This window comes from Passer montanus, unplaced genomic scaffold, assembly GCF_014805655.1.
Source record: "Passer montanus isolate IOZ18808 unplaced genomic scaffold, ASM1480565v1 scaffold35, whole genome shotgun sequence".
Taxonomy (NCBI): domain Eukaryota; kingdom Metazoa; phylum Chordata; class Aves; order Passeriformes; family Passeridae; genus Passer; species Passer montanus.
In genome coordinates, this window is record NW_024368263.1 from 6566509 (window position 1) to 6587750 (window position 21242).

The 21242-nt window shown below is 39.5% G+C and overlaps 1 protein-coding gene across 4 annotated transcripts in view; it reads left to right on the forward strand.

The window, feature by feature from the left end:
* The window catches only part of CEP112 (centrosomal protein 112), a 162811-nt gene that overhangs the window by 45939 nt on the left and 95630 nt on the right, over positions 1–21242 (forward strand). For all 4 annotated transcript variants that reach the window (XM_039716386.1, XM_039716388.1, XM_039716385.1 and 1 more), the window contains exons 18-19: positions 13291–13426; positions 16611–16718. In XM_039716386.1, coding sequence (XP_039572320.1) covers positions 13291–13426; positions 16611–16718 — 244 coding nt within the window. The remainder of the gene's footprint in view (positions 1–13290; positions 13427–16610; positions 16719–21242) is intronic.

Genomic DNA, 21242 nt, shown 5'->3' on the forward strand with positions numbered 1-21242 from the left:
CATCTGCTGTTTCCCCCACAGCAAGTGATTAATACCTACATGGTTCTATATGTATGTACCTATATGTTCCTATATGGTTTTCAGTGTCTCCTAGTACAGCTGCTTCTACTCCTGTGGGTCCCCTCTAAATGAGAATATTCTTTGATATTGTATTTTTCCCAGGTCACTTCCATGTCCTATGACACTTTGCTTCTCTTATGTTTTTTCTTTTCATTTATTTTTTTTATTCAGGGTGTTGAAAATAATGTAGAGATGTCTAATATTAAGCCCTATATACCTCTCCCAGTTGAAATGGAAAATGTTTATTTGTGGAGATAGTTTACTCTAATAAAACTCTATACTACTGCTCTTTTGATTATTTTGTAGCAGGGGTTTGGGGCTAATTTTAAGATTAATAATGGGATTAGTAATGCTAATAAGTAATTGAATAGACATAAAAATTAGCTTTCTAGTGTGATTTTGTCTGGCTGGAGACAGAAGTTGGCAGATCCATGAGGATGGATTTAGGATCCTAAAAAGATGATATCTGCAGAAATGCAGTGCCCTGGTCCAGCCCAGCTCCCATTCTGCTGGTTGGGATTCCAACTCTGGCTCTGACCTCTGCGTTTCTGACCAGGGCTGGAGCAGACTCACATGCCCAGGACAGAGGAGCTGCCAGTCCTGCAGGGCTTTCTGCAATTCAGACCTTTCATTCAGCACCAGTGTGTCTTGACAATATTAAGATTTTTTCATATATGTACTTTTATATTATATACAAGAGATAATAGATAAGGAGCAGTGGTATTCATGGTGGCAGAAATGGATGGCTTCCTTAAGGCTTTTTCTTTTCATTGCTGCAAGAGATTTTTTCATATATGTGCTTTTATGTGATATACAAGCAGGTAATAGATAAGGAGCAGTGGTATTCATGGTGGCAGAAATGGATGGCTTCCTTAAGGCTTTTTATTTTCATTGCTGCAAAAATTATTCTTTTAGCAATCCTTTCCTATTAATATGAGTCTATAAGATCCAATATCTTATGTAAAAATGCTTCATTTTGCTGAATTTCTTTAACTACCTGCAGAATGAATTTAACTAACTCCAAGCTCAGGCAGACCCAGTAAATCTTTAGAAAAACAACCTTTTCTTGCATGAGGTGGGTGAAAATACAGTTCAGCATCTTCCATAGAAACGATGCCGTGTGGAATTGTAACTCAGAACCCAGTAGGTGCATCAGTGATTTCTCATAAACTACTTTGATCTGAATGCACTTTGATTCTGAAATGGTCACAGGATTATATCTTGAGTAGCTGCTGAGCTGCAAGCACATAGAAAGGGAAGTGGCAGGCATTTTAGGGGATTTTTGTTATTATTATCATTATTTTCCCAGTGCTGTGACAGCAGACAGTGCTGCTGCTGTTTCAAACGTATCCACACCGATGCAGAATGAAAGTGATTGGAGGCATTGTTTGGAATAGTAAAATCCACATTTCTGAAAGTATCTTTCACTTCAAAAATAAAATAAAATAAAAAAGTATTGCCACAGTTTCAATACAGAATAGGGGTTTTCATAGTTTACAGAAGGTTTTTTCCTTCTTCTGAAGTTCATGGTAGAAATATCTGTCAAAAGCAAACCTTTTGCAAAAGAATTGCTCCAACACTCCTGACTCGTGGTGGTGACTTGTAGATATAAAATTTATATTTACTTCTGCAGTGCATGTCACAGGCATTGCTTCATAGCAAAAGTCCCTCTGAGAAGTGCTGCAAGGGCTTTTCTAGAATGTCCTTTAAATGGCATTTCTGTAAGAACAAAGTTTTCTTGAAAAGCTTCTCTGTAATTACTTGGGGGGAAAGGTTGTTTCTCTAATCCCTGTGGTTTGGTTGCAGAAAATGTGTCATGAGAGTGGGTTGCAAATAGGCTGAATCTCTGCTGTTCTTATCTCTCACAGTGAGGAGTAGGAAATAGAGGTATATAATTTGTCACAGTACAAACTGAGTAGAATGAAACAGAAAATAAATGAGGAAAAAAAATCTGTACCCATTTGCTGCTGAAGAAATTGCATGGAAGAGAAAGAAAAGGTCTTGCTGACTTTATACAGTATTGTTAAACAGCTCTCAACATCATCTCTTGTGTCTTGTTCTCTGGAATTTGGATGTTTATTCATTCAGTATATTTCTTTTCCTTCCTTTTGCTAGCAGATTGTTCAATACTTTTAGTTTACTATGAGAAATATGTATTTGCTGTAGGAAAATATTCCCCATTTTATTGAAGATTACAGCCACTCAGCTGAATTTTGAGGTGTTTGGTTTTGACACTTGCATTCTGGAGTCATGAAAGAATCCCACAATGGTTTGGGTTGGAAGGGACCTTAAAACCCATCCCATTCCACCCCCTGCCACGGCAGGGACACCCTCCCCTGTCCCACTGCTCCAGCCTGGCCTTGGACACTGCCAGGGACAGGGACAACACCTTTGTGGCTGCACAGACACATAAAGTTGGTCACTCTTGAGACTGAGAGATTTTGGACTAAATTATAAACATCCTGAATAGTTTGAGGCTGTGATTGTCTGTCACCCTCATGGGAAGTGCAGACCACGTTGATTTCTTCAGGATAAAGGTTGTGACAGTTCTCATGTACTGGAGAGAATGATGGGATCTGATTTCATGCTCTTTGCTTTGCTTGCCTCATACACAAATACCATTTTCATATGCTCCTGAAGTACAGATTTCCTGAGTTCTTGTTCTTCAGTTCTGTAGTGTGTGAAGGAAACAAATATTAAGAAGTGACATTTTAGAAGAAATGAAATGAAATGAAATGAAATGAAATTAAATTAAATTAAATTAAATTAAATTGATGAAACTCCCCTGTACAGGTGCAGATACTGTAGTTAAACACTGCAGCATCAAGGAATGCCTGCACATCTCCACTCCAGTGCTGCACAACCTTCTCCCTCTTACTCTTTGCCTTTTTTTTTTCCCAAGTCTGTCTATGGAGCCAAATCTCAGCATTTTGCAAGTGGGGATGATACAGAGCAAATGCTGAGCAGCTGCTTCATTCCAACTCACTTAATAAAATTATTTGTTTACATAAGGAACTACCAACACCTCTTTTTTTCCATGGCTTTCTACCCCTTGTCTGAACTTGTTTAAAATTCTGGGGAAGAAAGAGGGGCTAAACTGCTAAACTTTCTAGAAACCAGTAAAGGCACTTCTATCCATTAGCAGATTTTCCCAATAGTTTTCACAGCAGTTTTTAAAGCACACACAGACAGTTCTCACAGTATTTTGGGGTTTGGTTTAGGTGGCAGACCAAATCTGTCCAGTCATGATATGGTGTGAAGGTGGTGCCTGCAGGTATTCAGTAAAATGCAGAAATGAAAGTGATAAAATGATTTGCCTTTCTTTTCTCATGTGTACTTGTGTACATGTGGTTTCTGACATGGCAGCCAAGGAGAAGAAGTTGATTTCTCCTTGGAGGTGGTGCCATGGAGTTTCCTCACTGCAGGCTTAAAAAAAAAAAGCTTTTCCCACTGTTTTTTGGTTTTTTTTTTTATTCCAGTATGAGAGCAATGCTCTGTGCTTCCCTGTGCTGGGCTGCTATTTCTGGAGATTTTGTCAGGTGGTCAGTGGTACTCACTTATATTTTAAATTTCATTTCTTGTGTGTAGCACAGTTATTTCTGCTACCAGGTTTTACCTCACAGAAAATATCTGATAAAAATGTGCTAGCACTCGTATTTCCTAAATCAAGGTGGAAAAAATGCTCTTTAGGGAAGGAAATACTTTTTTATTGCTACCAGTTATTCTTTGTGAAACTTCAGTCATTTCTTTATTCAGAAGCTTCACTTGTCATCTCCTGGTGTGCTTTGGCAGTCATTTGGTTATTCTGGGTCATTCCTTACCTGACACTGAGCCAGATCCATGGAGCTGGAGCTATTCTCAGGCTTCTCCTGTGGTTTTAAACTTGGCATTGATACCTGTAAAGCCTTCAGAGGGTGGCTTTGATGTCAGCCTTGCTAAAAGCAGAAGTTAAGATGAAATCAGCACTGTCCTGGAGCCTCAGGCTGGCACAGGGAATGTCTGGATGGCAGTGACACTGAGGATCAGTAAATTCCCATTTCTTTATTTTTGATTTCCACGAGGCCCCATCTGCTCTGGGTCCTGGTGCAGTGGGACGATCTGAGTTTGAGGTTCTGTTCTCATGCTGCCCTGAGTATTTTATTAAGGTTTTTTCATGCCCTGAGTATTTTATTAAGATTTTTCTGTTGAGCTTGCCCGGCCTCCTCCAGCAGTGCTGGTTCTGCCTGGGCTTTCCCAGTTCACCTGCACTGGTGAAATGGGGACAAGGCAAAAATGAGCAGAGGGTGAAGTTGTCCTTTGCAGAATCTTTTCTTACAGCTGGGGCTGAGTAATGATTCATTTTTCATTGTATGGTTCTCTTTGATGCATAAAGAGAAGACTTGGGCTTGTTTGATGTGAAAAGCTCTTCTTGCTTTATTCAGAAGTACCTAAAAGTGCATCAAACTTTAGCACAGGAAGTTTTATGTAAGGGTGTTCTAGTCCTTAAGGTTGCTTATATCTTGCAGAATTCCCATGGTGTTTATTTAATGTCCTTCTCTCTGTAATACCACAAAAGGAGCAGTGTAAAGCTGAGGGGACATAGATTTGAGAGAAATAAATGGTGAACAATCTGCTGCTGACCCAATAAAGAGGGAAACAGATGAAGGCAAGGAAAAATAAACATGTGAAGAGAGCTGGCAGGAGGAGGTAGAATAAATAGCAATGGAAAGAAATTATTTTGTTTGTTATTTACATTTGCATAACGGTTAGATCCCAACATTTTGAAAAGAAGTAAAATTTAGGCTTTTCAAAATATACAGAAGTTATAATTTGAAAAAAAAGCTGTGATTTACAGTGGATCTTGAGAATTTGATTCTACCAAGCCCTTTGAGAACTTTGTATTTAAACAGCTGCTCCTTCAAATCCTCTTGCATTGGCTTCTTGGAGTGGTGTGCGTCAGAAATGCCACTGCACACAGCAAAGCACAACAGCCTGAGAATCATCAGTGCAATGATAAATAAATAAAGGGAGTGATAGCTTTAACCACAAGTTAATTTTTCATTTCTTTTTTCCTTTCTTGCTCCTCTAAGTTGAATCCAAATTCTGAGTAATTGCTTGTTGTTGTTGTTAATATTTTCAGGGTAATTGCCTAAGTGTAGCTGTTTTCCTGCAGTTAATTCCATTTTTCCTTGAAAATGAAGTATTTGTGTGTGGAGAGAATTCTTGTCAGAATGGAAAAGCCATTACTATTTAAAGCCGGAAATAATTAAAAGGAATATGAGCAGGCATTGTCTTTAATTCCAAGTGTTGCAATAAAAGAACATTGTTAAGGGTTTATACTCATGTTCATTGTGTTCATCATTATCTTTTATTAAAATGTTGAGGGTTGTCTCGTTACAGCCATTGCAATATGATGCAAAAAGCCATGTGATTTAAAAACAGTGATTTAAAAACAGTGGTAATGTGATGTGGCTGAGGAGTTGGGATCTAGTTTTACTCTTTAAAACTGGGTGTGTTTTTTTTGGTAGGCTGGGTTTTGGTTTGGGTATTTTTTTTTTTCTCCTTTAAGAATCAGTGGAAAACCAAGCAGCTGTTCTCCACTTGGTGCTGTGCTTGAGCATCTGAAACCTTTTAGAGCAAACCCAGTCAAAGTTTCCAGCATATTGTAAACATTCCCTAACCCTCGCTCTAGGGGCCACAACGTGGAGCATGAACAGAGGGCTCCAAAATATGGTAGCTTTGTTTAATAGTATCACTTAAAAGCAAAAATAAAGTGTTCTATTAACTATTTACAGCCTTTCATTTTCTTTCCCCCCGTTTCTCTGGAGACCTACTGGCAATAATGAAATATGTATTGAAAGGAAGGCTCCACTTGTACAAAAAAAATGTAACAGTTGATTTTTAATCCTTGGCTCTGGGACTGTTATGTCCCTCAAGATGGTTATAGAGATATCACATGACATCTTTTTAGTGATAACAACTGTGAAACTGGTTTGATATGGCACACAACTGATGAAATTAAAAGTATTGCCTTGTGAGGTGAAGAGCATTGCCGTGTCATGATGTAGCACTTCATTAATTGCTGCAAATTGCTATTCTAATAATTAATGTAGTTAAGGACTATCGTGATCACATTGACTAAATGAAAATACAAATAATCAACACTAATGGCAGGATTGTTCCCTTGTTACTCCAAAGGCTTCCCTCTCACATCAGTGTATTTCTCATATTTCTTTTTTCTTTTCTCATTTCAAGATTATGCAATGCCCAAAACACTGATGAAATGAGAAAAGCTTTCAGTTGGCCAAGAAAGTTGTACAGATGATTGAATTCAATTAACTGATTGTTAAAAAGCATGCAAAGTTTCAGGCTGTCACCTCCTTTGAGTCACGTAGAAACCATCTACACAACAGTACCAGGAAAAACTTTGTTCCTTGTTGTTGCTCGATGATTGTGATCTCTCTACTTCAATTATATTTCATAATCTTAATTTTGCTTTTACTTTTTATGTGTTTTGTACAACTTTCCTTCAGCTTCAGCAACAATACAACCAACCTTCGTGGAGGAGTTCAATCTGATAATTCAAACTTTAAAGGAAAAGAAAGTTGTGACAATCCATGTCCTCTTGGAAAGAATAAACCAGTGAGCCAAGTAGGCACTCATGGTTCCTCAGAATTAAATATCTTTATTATCTACTACATGAATGTTATTACTCTGAATCCTAAACTAACCAATTATTTTAACCATAAAATGAGTTACCTTAAGTCAGTAGAATGACAGGATGAATTCTGAGCCCTTGTGCCTCCTTAACAGTCTTAATCCTGGCAGTTCATCCTCAGCATCTCTGCTTTGCCAACCACTGTTGGCTCTGTCACTCTTCACACAGCCTGGGCTGTGCTTTGTTAGTGTTAAGTGATTCTCCTTGCCTGGCTCTGTCCTGTGCCTGGTGATTTCTCACATAGTTTGTCCTTGGATGGTTTATTTTATCCTCCCCCAGCTCTCAGTGCCACAGCGCCGTTCTGTGATCTCCATCCTTGTCTTCTCTGCTCCTCTTCTTTGGGTACCTCATGAATCTCTTTGCTGTCTGGGCTGGCTTTCTGGGCCACCTTTTAATTACAGACTTGTCTCCCCTTTTCTAAGCCATTCTCTACACCTGTCTCTCTAATTCTCCCCTCCGTGTTGTCCTTGCTGAGGTTTAGCTGTGCTCTCAGCATGGGAAAGCCGTGACTATTTAATCTCTGTTCTAATCCTCCTCCCTTGATAACTGAGCCTCTGTGCTCTCTCGTATATGTGGTGGATCTAAATCTTGGAGACACTTTCTGCAGTCTGGAGCAAAATTACCAAGTTTTCCTTTCCAGCCACATTTACAACACTGCCCAGCCTTTTAACCCACATCATATTCATCATTTGGCAGTTGCTGTTTTATTCTGTTTGCACAGCACCTAGCACAACAGTGCCCTGTCATTACTGTAATGAGAAATAGTTATAATAATTATTAGTGTGTTTAACCAATGTCTGCCTAATTTGTGAGCCATTAATTTTGAGTGTAATGCATTATTCTTATTTCAGTGTGATTCTGCACACATGGAGTATTATTTGCTCCGAATTCATTAATGGCTTTAAGGAGTGATTTCGTTTGTTAATGTTATCTCATGATTTATTTAAAACATAAGTGTATAGTTTAAAACAATAATTGTACTGTAAATATATTCCATTGTTGGAGCTTACTTGAAGGAATGCAGACCAGCTTTTTGATGTTAACATCTCAAATTATGCAAACTGTAAACAATTTATAAGTGGATTTGTGCTTTTTCTCATAAAGACAAGCTCATCTTATTCTTAAAATTGGGGAAATATAAAGACAATTTCTTGTATTTATATTTTTGGCTTTATTTCTTTGAAATGATGAAACAAGTTAGAATGCTTTCTAACAACTCCCAAATATTAAAGTGCCCAGGGACAGGATAGGGATGATGTTTTGAAGGCAATAAATATTTCAGCTTCACATTTCAGTCTTTCTTCTTCGCTCCTTTGATCTGGCTTTGGTTTAGTTATCATTCCGCTTGAATGACTTCACACTGTCTCTCTTCCTCTCCACACCAAGGAGAAGAAGTGTTCTGCACATATTCCATATGTCTGGGGCTGGCATGGTAGGAGAGCCCTGGTTGCTGCTCGTTGTTTGTGGGAATCCCAGCCCGAGCACAGGGATGCTCCAGCCACAGCTGGGATGGAGTCAGGGCAAAGCTGTGACTGAGCTGTCACTGTGAGTTCAAAACAGAGCAGGAAAAGCAAAATTGATTTTTGTGTATGCCACAGATTTGGCGTTAGTACTGAAGCATTTTTCTGTAACAATTAACCCATTATTAGATATGTGGTGTTTTACGCCTGAATACATTATTTATGTAGTGGAATAGCTGCATGCTAGAAGTTGGCTCAGAGGGGCTGTGGCAGGGAGTGGCTTTTACTGGTTGTGGCACTAAAAAGTGGTAGCATGGGTCTTGTATTAGCTGTAAATTTAATTAATTAAAAACTGCTGCAATTTTGTGGAGTCCTGGCAGTACCAGAGCATGTCCATGTGAGGGACTCTCTGGGGACAGGAGCAGATTGTGGGTCTGCTTAAATTTCCCTATGTAAAGTCAAATGTATGTGTCTGTACACTGGATGGGTCCTCATGTCTGTAGACACTGAAGATACTAAGGTGAAATTCCTGAATTTTGGTTTGCATGGGAAATTTGGGTATGTTTTGATGCAGTTTGTTTTCAGCTACACAATTTGCTGTGTATTATATAAGAAATTGTGCTCTCCTTTGGAAATATGTTTATATTGGGGTTTTTTTTAGGGTTTTTTGAATCTAAATGAATTATATGAATGGTGATAACTGATTTTTTTTCAACACATATTAATGAGAGTAAATTTTTTTACTCTGTTTCTTGTGACATTAAATAAAAAGGAAGGCTGTGTAGAAACAACAATATCCTTCTTCAGCTGCCTTCCAGCATGTGAACAGTTTGTAGTTTAGTGGGGAGCAAAGCAATTTTCCCTCAAAAGTAGCAATATTTAGGAAAGAGAGGAAGGAATGGACAAAGAGCTGTGTGAGTACAGCAAATCTGAGTACATAGGATTAGAGTATGTGTAATGTGGGAATGGCAGGACAGCCTGGCCTTTCCCAGCAGATCTCAGCAGCAGCAGTGGGGCTGCAGGCTCAGCCATGACTCTGCTTTTCCCATACCTCAGCCTTGTCTCAGTCGTTTGATTTAGTTTTAAGTAGCCCTGTGATGATCTGAGTTTTGGTGATTTAGTTTTAAGTAGCCCTGTGAGAAGCAGGGAGCTGGACTCAGTGTGGGTCCCTTCCAACTTGAGATATTCTGGGATTCCTGTTTGTCTCCAGGGATAAGCCCAGAGTCATAACAACCAGAGAGAGACTTAGCCAAGGGATGGAGCCTCTCCCTCTTGTGGAGTCCATCAGAATTTAAGGTTCAGAAGCTTGTTCAGTGGCAAAATGTAGAAATTCCTTACAGAAATTCCTTGCTCTGCTTCTGTTCTCCAGTGCAGTTGGGATTCAGTGGGCTGTGCTGCCAGCAGGTTTTGAAAACCTGAGGAAGAATTTGCTTATTTGCTAAATTAAAGAATTAAAGCCTGGTATAATTTTACAAGAAATCATGAAGAGTTTCACAGCCTATTACGATTTTCCACTGAAAATTTCTCTAAATGGCACACAGGGAGCTTGGGTGTGGGTTTGCTGCTGGGATGTGAAACTCTGTCCCTGTACAGCCTTGGGGATGTGTGTTTTAATTTCTTGATGAGGCTGAGACCCAGCCAGGTGCATCTCCTGCTCCCTGTGCTGCTGGTGAGCCCTTGCTGTTCAGGGAATGGTGGGAGCCCTCCAGGAAGGTGTTGGTTCATCCAACATTTTGCTGGGACGTCCCAAATTTAATTAACCTTTCCTGTTAACCCCTGTATTGCCCCATGTTTCCTTAGTGCAGTGCTGTAAAGTCTCACTGCATTTAGTTGTTACCTCTTGGAGGACATTTTACAGAGCAAGACAAATATTTATGATTAAGCATGAAGAGGAAGCACGTAAGATATTTGTATTTCTCATCAGTGCACTTCAGGGTGCTGATTTCTGAAATTGAAATTCTGGACTTCACAGTCAAGCTTCCCTGAGATGATTTGTGCTGCGTAAGACTCCTCATTCCGTTGCCATGTCCTTTATACACTGAAACAAAAGGAATTTGCTGCTTTTTAAATTGGGGGCAAAGAGTAAATTCACCCTGTTTTTATATTCAAGCCGGCTCAGCTTTAGGGGATTTAAGTGATGTAATTGTATTGTACTGGGCCCCACAACTAGTCCAACTGAAAAAAATAATCTTCAAAGTGAATATTTTAGTGCTTCATGCAAGGCACATTGCTCAGTGTCTTGGGAAAAAAAGTGAAGCTTTTCTTATATTTGTGAACCCAGGGCCATTGTTGTACAGGTTTTCTAAGCTTCTGTACAAATCTGAACTGCAAAAAAATACAGAGTGCTGGCTCCCACATCCTTAAAAATGAAGTTTTTTTTCCTGTTTATAATGAGATGTTGCATTTATTCATGGGATTAAGTACTTAAAAGAAAGGAAGGTGCATAAAACCACGTTCCTGGAAGTTTGCATCATAATATTTCAAAATAAAAATGTCTTCCTGAGGAAGAAGATGTATAAATTTGGAGCCTCACTATGAGCATGAGGCCTGATATCTTGTCCTTTCGAGTTTACATTTGTTGTGTTTCCATCTGACTGGACCAAAGCTGTTGTCCCAGTGTCTCGTGACACTTGGCAGTGTGGATGTGTTTCAATAAGTTTCAATTTTTGGTTTTGCTTCCAGTGTGGAGAGGAATTATTAGATGTGCTTTGCAGGGAGAGAAATTTATTATCCAGGTCCCATTGCTGAATTATGGATCTTTGGGAGGAGAAGTGGACATTTTCCCCTCTCCATGGTCTCTCCAAGGTAACAAATGTGGGCAGAGCTCTTTATATTCTTCTTTCTGAGGTAGATTTTGTTCTGGGAGAGGGGAGTGATGTGCTTAATGTAATTCAGTGTCAAACAGCTGTAAAATAAAAATATCTGTATCCAGCATCTCCCTGGAATGTGGGATTTGGGGGATAACTGAGCCAAACAGCAGGAGCAGATGGAAAACTGATCCATCAGACAGCTCCTGTCACTTTGAGCTCTGGAGGTGTCACTGGCGTGCCCATTCTGAGGAATGGTGGAGGAGTTTTGTACTTGGGATTTGGATCTTTTGGATCTTCTGCAGGAGGAATTTAAGTCCTAAATGGTATCTTGCCATTTGAGTTACATGGGGAAAGAAATGTTGATTTTGGTAGTGATGGTTTCTTTGCTGAGTAATTTTATTGTCTCATAAATGAGTGGGGAATGTGATGGCTTAGATTAACACAGATGTGCTTCCCCTCAAAGGAGTGTGGGAAATGGAATCGATGAGGCTGTGGAAATAAAGCGTATCTGGAGGGGTGATGGATGCTCTCTAGCAAATTTGAAGATAATTTGCACAGGTATTCTAAGAACACGAAACCAAAACCCCAAAACAATCATCACCAAAACTGTGGTGCAGGACTTTGTTCTATTTCCTCCAATTTCTGCTGGGGAATAAAGGAATTTTCCTTTTTCTGTAAGGAGAGGAGCAGTCTCCCTATTCTCAATTATTCCATCAGCTGTGAGTGAGGCGCCAAAATAAAATCTTTTTTTTTTTTTAAATATACATCATGAAAAAAACCTCTAGAAGTAAACAGCAATGCACTGACTCAGGGCTTGTGGCATTTCTTTGATCTCTTTGCTAATGGAATTACCCTGCTCTCCTGCACTGCAAACAGCCGCTTTGTGGAGATGTAGGATTATGTTCTTTGTCCCATTGTCAAAGTCTGGTCTGCAAACCACAGAAGAGGATGTGAATACTGTAACTTTGGGCTTGGCAGCTTCCTGACCTTTCTGAAAGGCTCTCTCAGTGCTGCAGCAGCTCCTCCAGGGCTGGCAAGGTGACAGACGAGATGAATTAACTGGGCTTTTCCGTCTCTTACGTGTCAGATTCTTTGTTTTATATGGAAATAATTTCTGTCAAAATGGGAAATTTATCATGAGGTACTTCCTCTGCCTGCAAAATGAAAATGTCAGCCCCAGGTCTGTTTGAATGTGTCTTCTGTTACAAGCCATGGGTGGAGCCAGCTTTGTCCTCAATGCCACCATCGTGTTCTCCAGTGTCTGAACACAAAGTCAGGCAGCTCTCCTGACCTGTGGGAGTAGGAACATGTCACAAAAAGTTAATAACAAAACCAGTAACAAGTTAATAAAAGTTAGTAATATTTGAGGGCTCACGTCAAATTTTCTGAAATATTTATAAGTTACCCGAGTTTTTGTCTGTGTTGCGTCATACAGTGAATGTCTCTACCTTTTCATGTGTATTTTTCATATATGTGAATGTACATAAAATATTACAGAAACGTTACTATTGATGTGCCATCCAGTCTGAAGACACCCAGGCTGATTTCTCTAGATGTATCAGGTTTAATATGTGGAGTAGTGTAGGCTGTTGATATGAAATATCTTTGCACAGAGATTTAACATCTGTCATTACTGTAAAGGCTGAATAGACATCACAGCATTATGGCTCTCTAATAGATTAAGAAGGAACCACGTGTCACGCATTGCCCTGCTTTGCATTTTGATTTATGGCAAGCAGGGAATAATCCTGTACCTTGTCTGAGCAAAGATGGCACTGGGATAATTTTCTTGATTTTTTTGTTTTGGTTTGGTTTTCTTTTAATCTGGAAAGGCAATCATGCTAAAAAGAGTTTGTTTAAGTGTTAGGGAGTGTTAAATCTAATTTAATGAAATCTAATTTGTTAGTATTTATTCATTGTTGCTATTATTAAATTTTATTAATTAGATGAGATTAATAAAAGGGGTTCTACATTGGGTACAGAGCCATTGAAGGGAAGAGAGCCTTTGAAGGTGGAGGTTTTGTTGTGAGCTGTGGACGCCGTGTTTGGGCGTGTGAAATTCAATCGGAGAAAGCGAAAATAACTCCGGCCTTCCATCGCCTTCTTCAAAGCCCTGCAAAGGGAAGTTGGGCAGAAGCTGGGACAGGAAATTGAAATCTGAATACTATTTTAAACTGATCGGGTTAAAGGCCTCTCTTTTACACCAGCACACTTGTTCTTTTATTTGATACTTGAACTCTGAAAATTTTCTGTGACTTTCTAGGGAGAAGGAGGAGCAGCTGAGGCGGGTGACGGAGGTACAGAGGCTGCAGGCCCAGCAGGCAGGCGCTGCCCTGGAGGAGTTTAAGCGGCAGGTGGAGCTGAACTCAGAGAAAGACTCTGCTGAAATGAAACAGCGGGTGAGGAGGTCACAATGCCAGCCTTTCTGAAACTCTGGCGCAGTGGGATAGCGGATTCTGATCTTATAATGCCAGAAACATGCTCCACTTGAGAGTGCTACATCAAAATCTTTCACAATGTAGTGTCTTTGCAGCGAGTCAGAAAGGGATGGTGGCGGGTGTTTCATCTTTCTGACAAAGCCAGAATTGTCATTGTTATAAAGATATCTGCAGTTGTGATACTGATTAGGGATTTTTCAGGAGTGAGAGTATAAAGGGTTAGTTTATACACCCTATGGAACAACGCTTGTCATTTCCCACTTAAATGTGTCTCTTCCTACTCTTTTTCCAGCAACTCTGTCTTCCCATTAATGAGCTCCTGTAATCAGTTTGAGCCCAAACAGGAGCAGAGCCATGGTGGCTGCTGGCAGTCATGTGCAGAGGATGGAAAAATCCACTTTTCTGTCCCTGAAAATCAGAGTTTAGTGGCTTAAATTCCTTTTGGAGCAAACAGTAGTTAAACCATTCTCCTGGGAGTTTATAAAAGGAGCCCACGGAGTGAAAGGAGGAACAAGCAATAGGTGATCAAAAAGAAAGGGAGAGAAGGGATATTTCCTAACTCCTCGTGTGGCTGAGATTACCAGACAGAACTCCACCTTGTAATTCTGGATTACAAGTTCCACCCTCACCTGCCTTGACCAAACCTCGCTGCTGACAGGAGGGTGCTGCAGGCTGGGGCTGGAATGGGTGGCTGAGGGTGTTGCCTTAGGACTGAGGAAATTCCCTTTTTGTTGTTCTCAAAATTTTTTGAAAATCTTCATTGCTGATATTTTTAAGACCCATGCAGACAGCGAATAATAGAATTTGGAAATGAAAAAAAAAAGCAAGAACAAACTTATAAAAGCAAGATGTGTTCAGCAAACCAGACCCATGAGGGCAATACAACAAATCCCACAATTTTAATCTGACATTTTCTGTACTGTGTGACCCTCCTGCAATTTCTTAATGACTTAAAATAATATCCTAGTTCTGATCTAAAAGGGATGTTCTAGAAAAGCTAATAATAGTTTCATTCACTTAAAAAAAAACCTTGAACAAAGAAAACCAGCCCAAAACATAAGAAAGTGCAAAAGAATTTGGAAAACATAGTCAACTGTAATTTTAAAATGACAGTAAATTTCTTTCAGAATATTCCTGAATTCTGGGAAATTTTGAAAGTCAATTTTGCTGTACTCCATGAATCAGCCAGAGGTTTACTCTTTCCCTGCTTGGGTGCTAAAATCTAGAAATATTAAATGATATTGTACAGTTGAGTGGCTTTATTCTACAGGAACCAAGGTCCAAGGAAATACACCAAAGGAGCACTGCTGAAGCTCTCTCTTCATGGATTTGGCCTTTCTCATTCCTCTGCATCCACATACTCTTAGATAAATCCCCCAGTACATTGGGACATACTGGAAAATTCTGTGTTTTGTGGTGAGGTGGGATGTATTACTTACAAAACAACTGCAGTAGCCATAGCAACACTGTCCTTTTATCTGCATTAGGAATACTGGGCTTTAAACCCGTTTTTGGTGTGAGATAAAGGTAATTATGGAGATGAGTAGGATGGGGTCATTTTCAGTTGTTGCAATCAATATTTGATTCTTTAGTTTGGCTCTATGATAATATCATTTATTTTGCCATCTGCTTCCTATTTTGTCAAGCTTGTGATTATTGAGAGTCACCTGATGTCCACTGGTGGGTGGGTGGCACATGTTTAACTGCAAGATCTGCACATTTTCCAGTAGTAACTAAAAAAAAGAGAAATAACATAAAGACTATGTCATGGTACTGTAGATCTGGGGCTTCCTGGGTTTGGTAAACAATGATCAAGAGCCTTTGTTGGAAATAGATGAACGTGACCTAATGAATAAACTGCAGAAGCCGGTAGTTTTAAACCATCTTTGCATATGTTTTTGCTATTTCACTTTTTTGAACATTTTCATTCTCTCTCAAAAATAATAAAAACCACCCTCCTTTAGTGCAGTAACAAGATCTGTTATTTTTCTGGGTTTTATTAACCTGAATAAAATATGGCCATGAATGTGCAATTTGAGTAAGTTTGGAGCCGGAAGAAAATGATTCATAAAACATTGATTGCAGTCCCTTTTCTTAATGGCAGATGATAGCAGTGAGGTTCAAGAGCTGCTTCCTCACTGCTCTATTTTTCCACTTTCTATGTGGCCAACTGCTCCTATTCCAGTCCCTTCTTTTCCTGCTGGAGTACTCTGCAGTAAAATTCTTTTCCCACTCCCGAGTGCTGCCTTTTCTCCTCCTTCCTGGCTGGGGAGTGATGTCCAGGCCAATTGGCACAGACATCTGTTGAACACTGAGCACTCCCTCAGGCCAAGCAGGATTTTGGCTTGTGGTTCAGAAATTCATGGGTTTCTTCTTTTTGTGGAGCAGATGGGCTTGTGGTCCTTCAAACCCCTCCACATCTTTTCCCTTTTTAGGGACACAGTTTATTCACTGCTTATGTTGGGATCTAGATCTAAAAGTCATTGATGAGTGTGCACTGCAGCAGTTACATATATATATTTATATATATTCCCTTGGAAACATGCCTGATGTACAGCTAACAGTTGTGCTTTTGATACAAAAGCCTTTGTTAATTGAGTTGTGAAATTGCTTCCTTGATGCTGCGTGCTGGAATCTGTGGGACTCATTATTCATAGGCGATGACTATCTTCAGAGGACTTCACTTGCAGCCAAATAATTCTCTTTTAAGTTATTTAAAGTTATTTTCTGATTTAATGTAAACTTGCTTTAATTGTGTCGTTTATGCTCTGACTCGCACATGATTTCCCTTGAATTTCCACAGGCACTGTATTTTTAAGTGAAATATATTTGAGTCTTAAATACATCTAGAGAAAATATTCCCTTAATTTCCATGGGATATTCAGCACTGTTGAGTGAAAAACTGAGCCAATCCTTTGTAATTAGGGAGTGGCATAACAGTGATCACTATGTCCTTGAGTAACTAATAATCCTGTAGAGACTGAATATTCATTTTCACCACATACAAATGGTGTTGTTATCATTCCCAACAAGTGATATTCTCCTCTTTGATGGTTTACAAACAACTGTAGAAATGTCAGAACATTTCAAGCTATGCCTTTTTTTTAAAAAAAAAATTAAATATTCCCTTTCTTTTCCCATGTAGATGGCAGAGGTTGAAGCAGATCTAAGCAGATCAAAATTGCTGCGGGAAAAGCAAGCCCAAGAATTCTCCTGGCAGTTGGATGAGATCAAGAAAAGATATGAACAGCAGGTCAGTTGCTTTGCTCCTCCAGGTGGAGGGGAGAAAACACCCTTCCTGCAGCTGTAGGTCACTGTGTGTTGCTGTCATTCCTATAAAAACACCATTTATAGATATGCAGAGTTTTGTGATGGGGACGGAGGGGGGAGAACCAACACAGAAAATACTTTTTGTTTCCTCTTCACAATCCTTTGTACCTCTGACTCTTTCAAATTGTTTCCCAGGCTTACAGGTGGCAACACCTATTTCCATAATCACCAGGTTCAATTATTGAATGCATTATCTGTTTCTCTTCTTGTCAAGAAACAGCGGTTTATTCTTTTTATCATTTTTGACACGGGGAGTGTTCGTATGAATGCTTGTTTTGGCCCGCTGAGCGTGATTTTCTTCTTTGTAATGTAATTTCAGGGTTGGGAAATACTCAGGAAACGTTTGGGTGGAGACAAGAAAGTTTTGTTCGGTACTGCTGTGAAATGTAAAGGGGGAGAAGCAGAAGGAGAGAAATCACTGCATGACACAGGCTTGGGAGCTAAGGAGCTGCACCAGACATGGGTGTGAGCTGGTACTTGGTCATGAAACTAAAGTGGCGTTTGTTGGTAACACCTGCTGAAGGAATGAAAGGGGGTTTTTAGTACTTTGTAGGAATGAGGTGGTTAATCCATGAAAGTTCTCTCTTATCACTGTTCTTGTGTGGATCTAAGCTTGCATTTCCAGCAGGGAAATGTGGTTTCATTGCTGTTTATCTTCTGTGCCGTGAGAGGATGAAACGCTGCGGTTGGCTTTGGTGCTGGCCTGCTCTGGTCCATCTGGAAGGGGCTTTTTCAGGGAATTAAGGAACAAGATCACTTTGGTAGGTGTTGAGAGACCCCTGCTCTGTGCTGAGGAGGAACAATGGTGTGTTTTGTGTGTGGCTCTTGGAACAGAAGGGAGTTTGTTGGGTCAGATCAAAGCAATGTCACCACTTGTGCTGCCACCTGACAGAGGTGACATGCTGGCCTCTGGAAGGGTGAGGGACATCTCACGGGTGTTCAGCTTAACTGGGAGATGTTATTTAGGATGATTTCTGCATTTAGTGATTCAGAAATAGTCAGAGATACTGGGGATTTGTGCAGGAAAGGTGAGGAAGTTTGGTGTGTCAGGGACTCGCTGAAAGGAGGGCGATGGAGTGTCAGGGTCAGCTGGACATCTGCCTTAAAGGAATTTTTTATTTAGTTATATTTTCACATCATTTTAAGGATATGGTTGGCTCACATTTTTTCTTTACAGTTCTCATAATTTGTAGTGCATCTTTAAAATCCCAAGTAAGCATTTATTAAAAGATTTTGTTCCCGTTTTCCCATCCCAGATTTTAATCTGCAGAGATAAATGCTAACTTGCAGTGTATCAGGAATTACAACATTCCTGTTCTACCTACAAATGGTAATTTTTTTTTACTATCCATAGTAACATCCACCAAGCCATAAATAAAATTTTCTGCCAATATTCAGCTGACTTTGCTCACTAAGGGCAAATGACAATGTCTCATATTGTCATGGTTTAGTTTTATGTGTCTTCTTATATTCAGACCTTCTGGAGACTGTGTCAAAAAAACTCGCAAAGCAAGAAATTAATATGAAAGTTAAAAATGTTTTGGTGAATCTGTTCTGTAACAATGTTGATATTGTGGTAAACATCAGTGAAAGCATTTTTCACTGAGATGTTTACTGCTTCCCATTTATTTTATTTAGGATAGCTGCTTTTACTGTAAGAAAGAACAGCTAAGCTTTATGAGACATCACTGGAACCCCAGGGTTTCAGCCCTAAACAGCTAAACAATGAGAGCCAAAGAAGAATTTTCAGTGGAATCCTGTTTATGCCCTTTTTAAAAATTTATTTCTCTTTGTCCTTCATCTGGAATGTTCTTTGGAAGTTGGTGAGCATGAAGAATACGTGCCCCTTCCTGCAGATTGCAGGGGGTTATCACTGGGAATGAGGTTCTGGGAGGCACAAAGCCCCTCCAGCCCCACCACGGAGCAGGATGAGCTCAGTTCTTCCACTCTTCAAATTTCCTTTCAGTACTTCCAACTTCTGTTTCTCTGCACTGCTCTCTATTTATGCTTCAGAACTTCTAAGCCATTTTTAAAGCAGACTTTTCCTTGCCTTGTTTTACTGCATATTTCTTTGGTTGTTACTTGGCAAGGAGCAGACTGATTTAAAATGTTTAAATAGAGCAGTGAATTCGAAGTGTGGATACATTTTGAAAGGGCTCCAGCAGTTTTCCAGTTGGAAATAGACACCCAACCAAAAACCTGGATATTTTTGCTACCTGAGAAATGTAGTGATTGCTTCGAGATGTTCTGCCTCAAGTGTCTGAATCTAATTGTCAAATGAAATTCAGACATAAAAAGGGAAGGGAAATTGCCTTACAGATTTATTTTTGTTGGCTTTCGTAGTGAGTGGCAAGGGTAGCACTGGTGGCAACCTGGACAATTCAGTTGCCCATAATTTTAATCAGATTGGTAATAAAGAACCAAATTAACTGATGTGTTACCCAGTTCTCCAGTCTGAGAGACATTTTGGGAGTGTAGGCACTTAGAGCAGTGGTTTCACTTCTCTGCTTTATCTTGGTTGATGTCACAGGACTCTGCTTGAATACTGGTTTCAAAACAATAATTGGTATGAACATGGACTGTTCATTGTAGGGCTGAAAGATGGTTTTGCCTGCAGATTAGACGTACTCATATATTGGTATTTATCTGATATTTATTACAACAAATAACCTGATACATTGATATTTGCTTATCTTTGTCTTTTGCTTCAAAAATAATTTGGGAAAAAACACAGCAGTTAATATTTTAGCTTTTCAAATGCACTCAAATCAATTAATAAAGCAAAAAGAAACATTTGGATCTTGCAGTATTTGGTTTCAGCTGTCACGTGTCCCTCCTGGTTCCAGCTTCATCTGATTCGGTGCCACTTGCTTTTGAAGTATCCACTGAGAACACTCTCAGAGAGAGAAACTGGTGGCTTTTTTTTTTTCTTCTTTAAATATACTTTAGCTCAACTTTGTTCTACTTGCAGCTGTTAGATTTGAAAGTATATTTTGAAGAAAAAAAAATAACTCCAGCAGCACCAGAGTTCCTATCTGCTGGGAGCAGCTGCTTTCGGCACTTCAAAGCCAGTGGACAGCACAGTGAAGGCCTCAGCCTTTCCTGCCTTTGAAATGGTTGCAGTATCTGTAGTTGGGCTTTATGGCACTGTCAGCACAGGAAGAAAGGTTGTTTGGTTTTTTGCACCCCCTCCCTTTTTTCTTTTTTTCATTTTTTCCCCCTACTTTCTAATTACATCGTCAATTCAGCTCAGAGTACCTGGGAAGTGTTTCTGATGAGTTCATCTTCTATGAGCCCAAATGTTTGAAAGATCATGTGCCCAGACTTCTCAGTAATGGATTTTAGTCAAATTTGACAGAAAAGTTAAGGAATTTGCTGGGTTTTTTTTCCCATATCCTTGTCAGTTGAGCACTTTCTGAGAGCACATCTCTCATGGTGAGTGGTGGTTCCATGGCAGAGATGGGACAGGGCTTCATGCAGGGGCATTCCCCAGCACACTCAAGTACATGCACACCTTTGTTTTAAGCAGATTTTCATAAATTGTTGAGAATGGAACACTTCCAGTGAACTCAGTGTTATCCTAACACTTGAATGACATTAGCTTGTCCTTAAAAAAAACCCCAAACCATTAATAATCACTGTGATCACTGTTACACCCATTTTTTGCTGTGAACAGTTGCTGAAGTGACTGGGTGAATGTGAAATAAATGAGATGCAAGATTAGTAAGAGACCCAAAGCCTAGGAAATTTTATTTTACAGCAGGGAGAGAACACACAAAAAACCAGTTGATGAGTTATTGTGATAGCAGGATGGAGTTACCTGATGAGTTATGGCCATACTCTCTGAGATTAAATGCCAGCCTAAATATATAAATGATCTTTTTGGTTTGCTTCATCTTTAACTGTGTTTATTCCCTTCAAGAATAATTATTCATGCTTCCATAGGAAAGTGGAAAGTTGTTACATGATAGCTGAAGAATCTCCCTATATCTCAGGAAATCCTTTCTTGTGACATTTATTGTTGGGTTCTGACTTCTGTAAAAGTTATGAAGATATTAGAGTTGTCATCTTGTCCTCTGTATCTAAATAGGGAAGAAAGAGACCTTCAGAAATATTTTCCTGGGTATTTAATGAAATCACTTTGAAATCATGCTAAAGACAAGTCAATAGACAATGCCTTTAAGTTGGCAGCAAGACAAAGGTGTGGTTAAGTTAAATATGCCTTTTATAATAAAGAAAGTGAGGTAAAGAAGTGCAAAATAGCTGGTTAAAAGTGAAAAAAGCATGTTTGTAATGTTACCTGCCAGCAGCAAGGACAACATCTGAGGTGCTGCTGGGACACTGTTCTTGTTTTAGCAGTGTGCTGGAGCAGAGGAAAGTGTTATTGAGAGGAGAGGAAGAATATTCGGTAGATCTTTTTTGTCTTTTATAACTTTCTAGTGAGGTT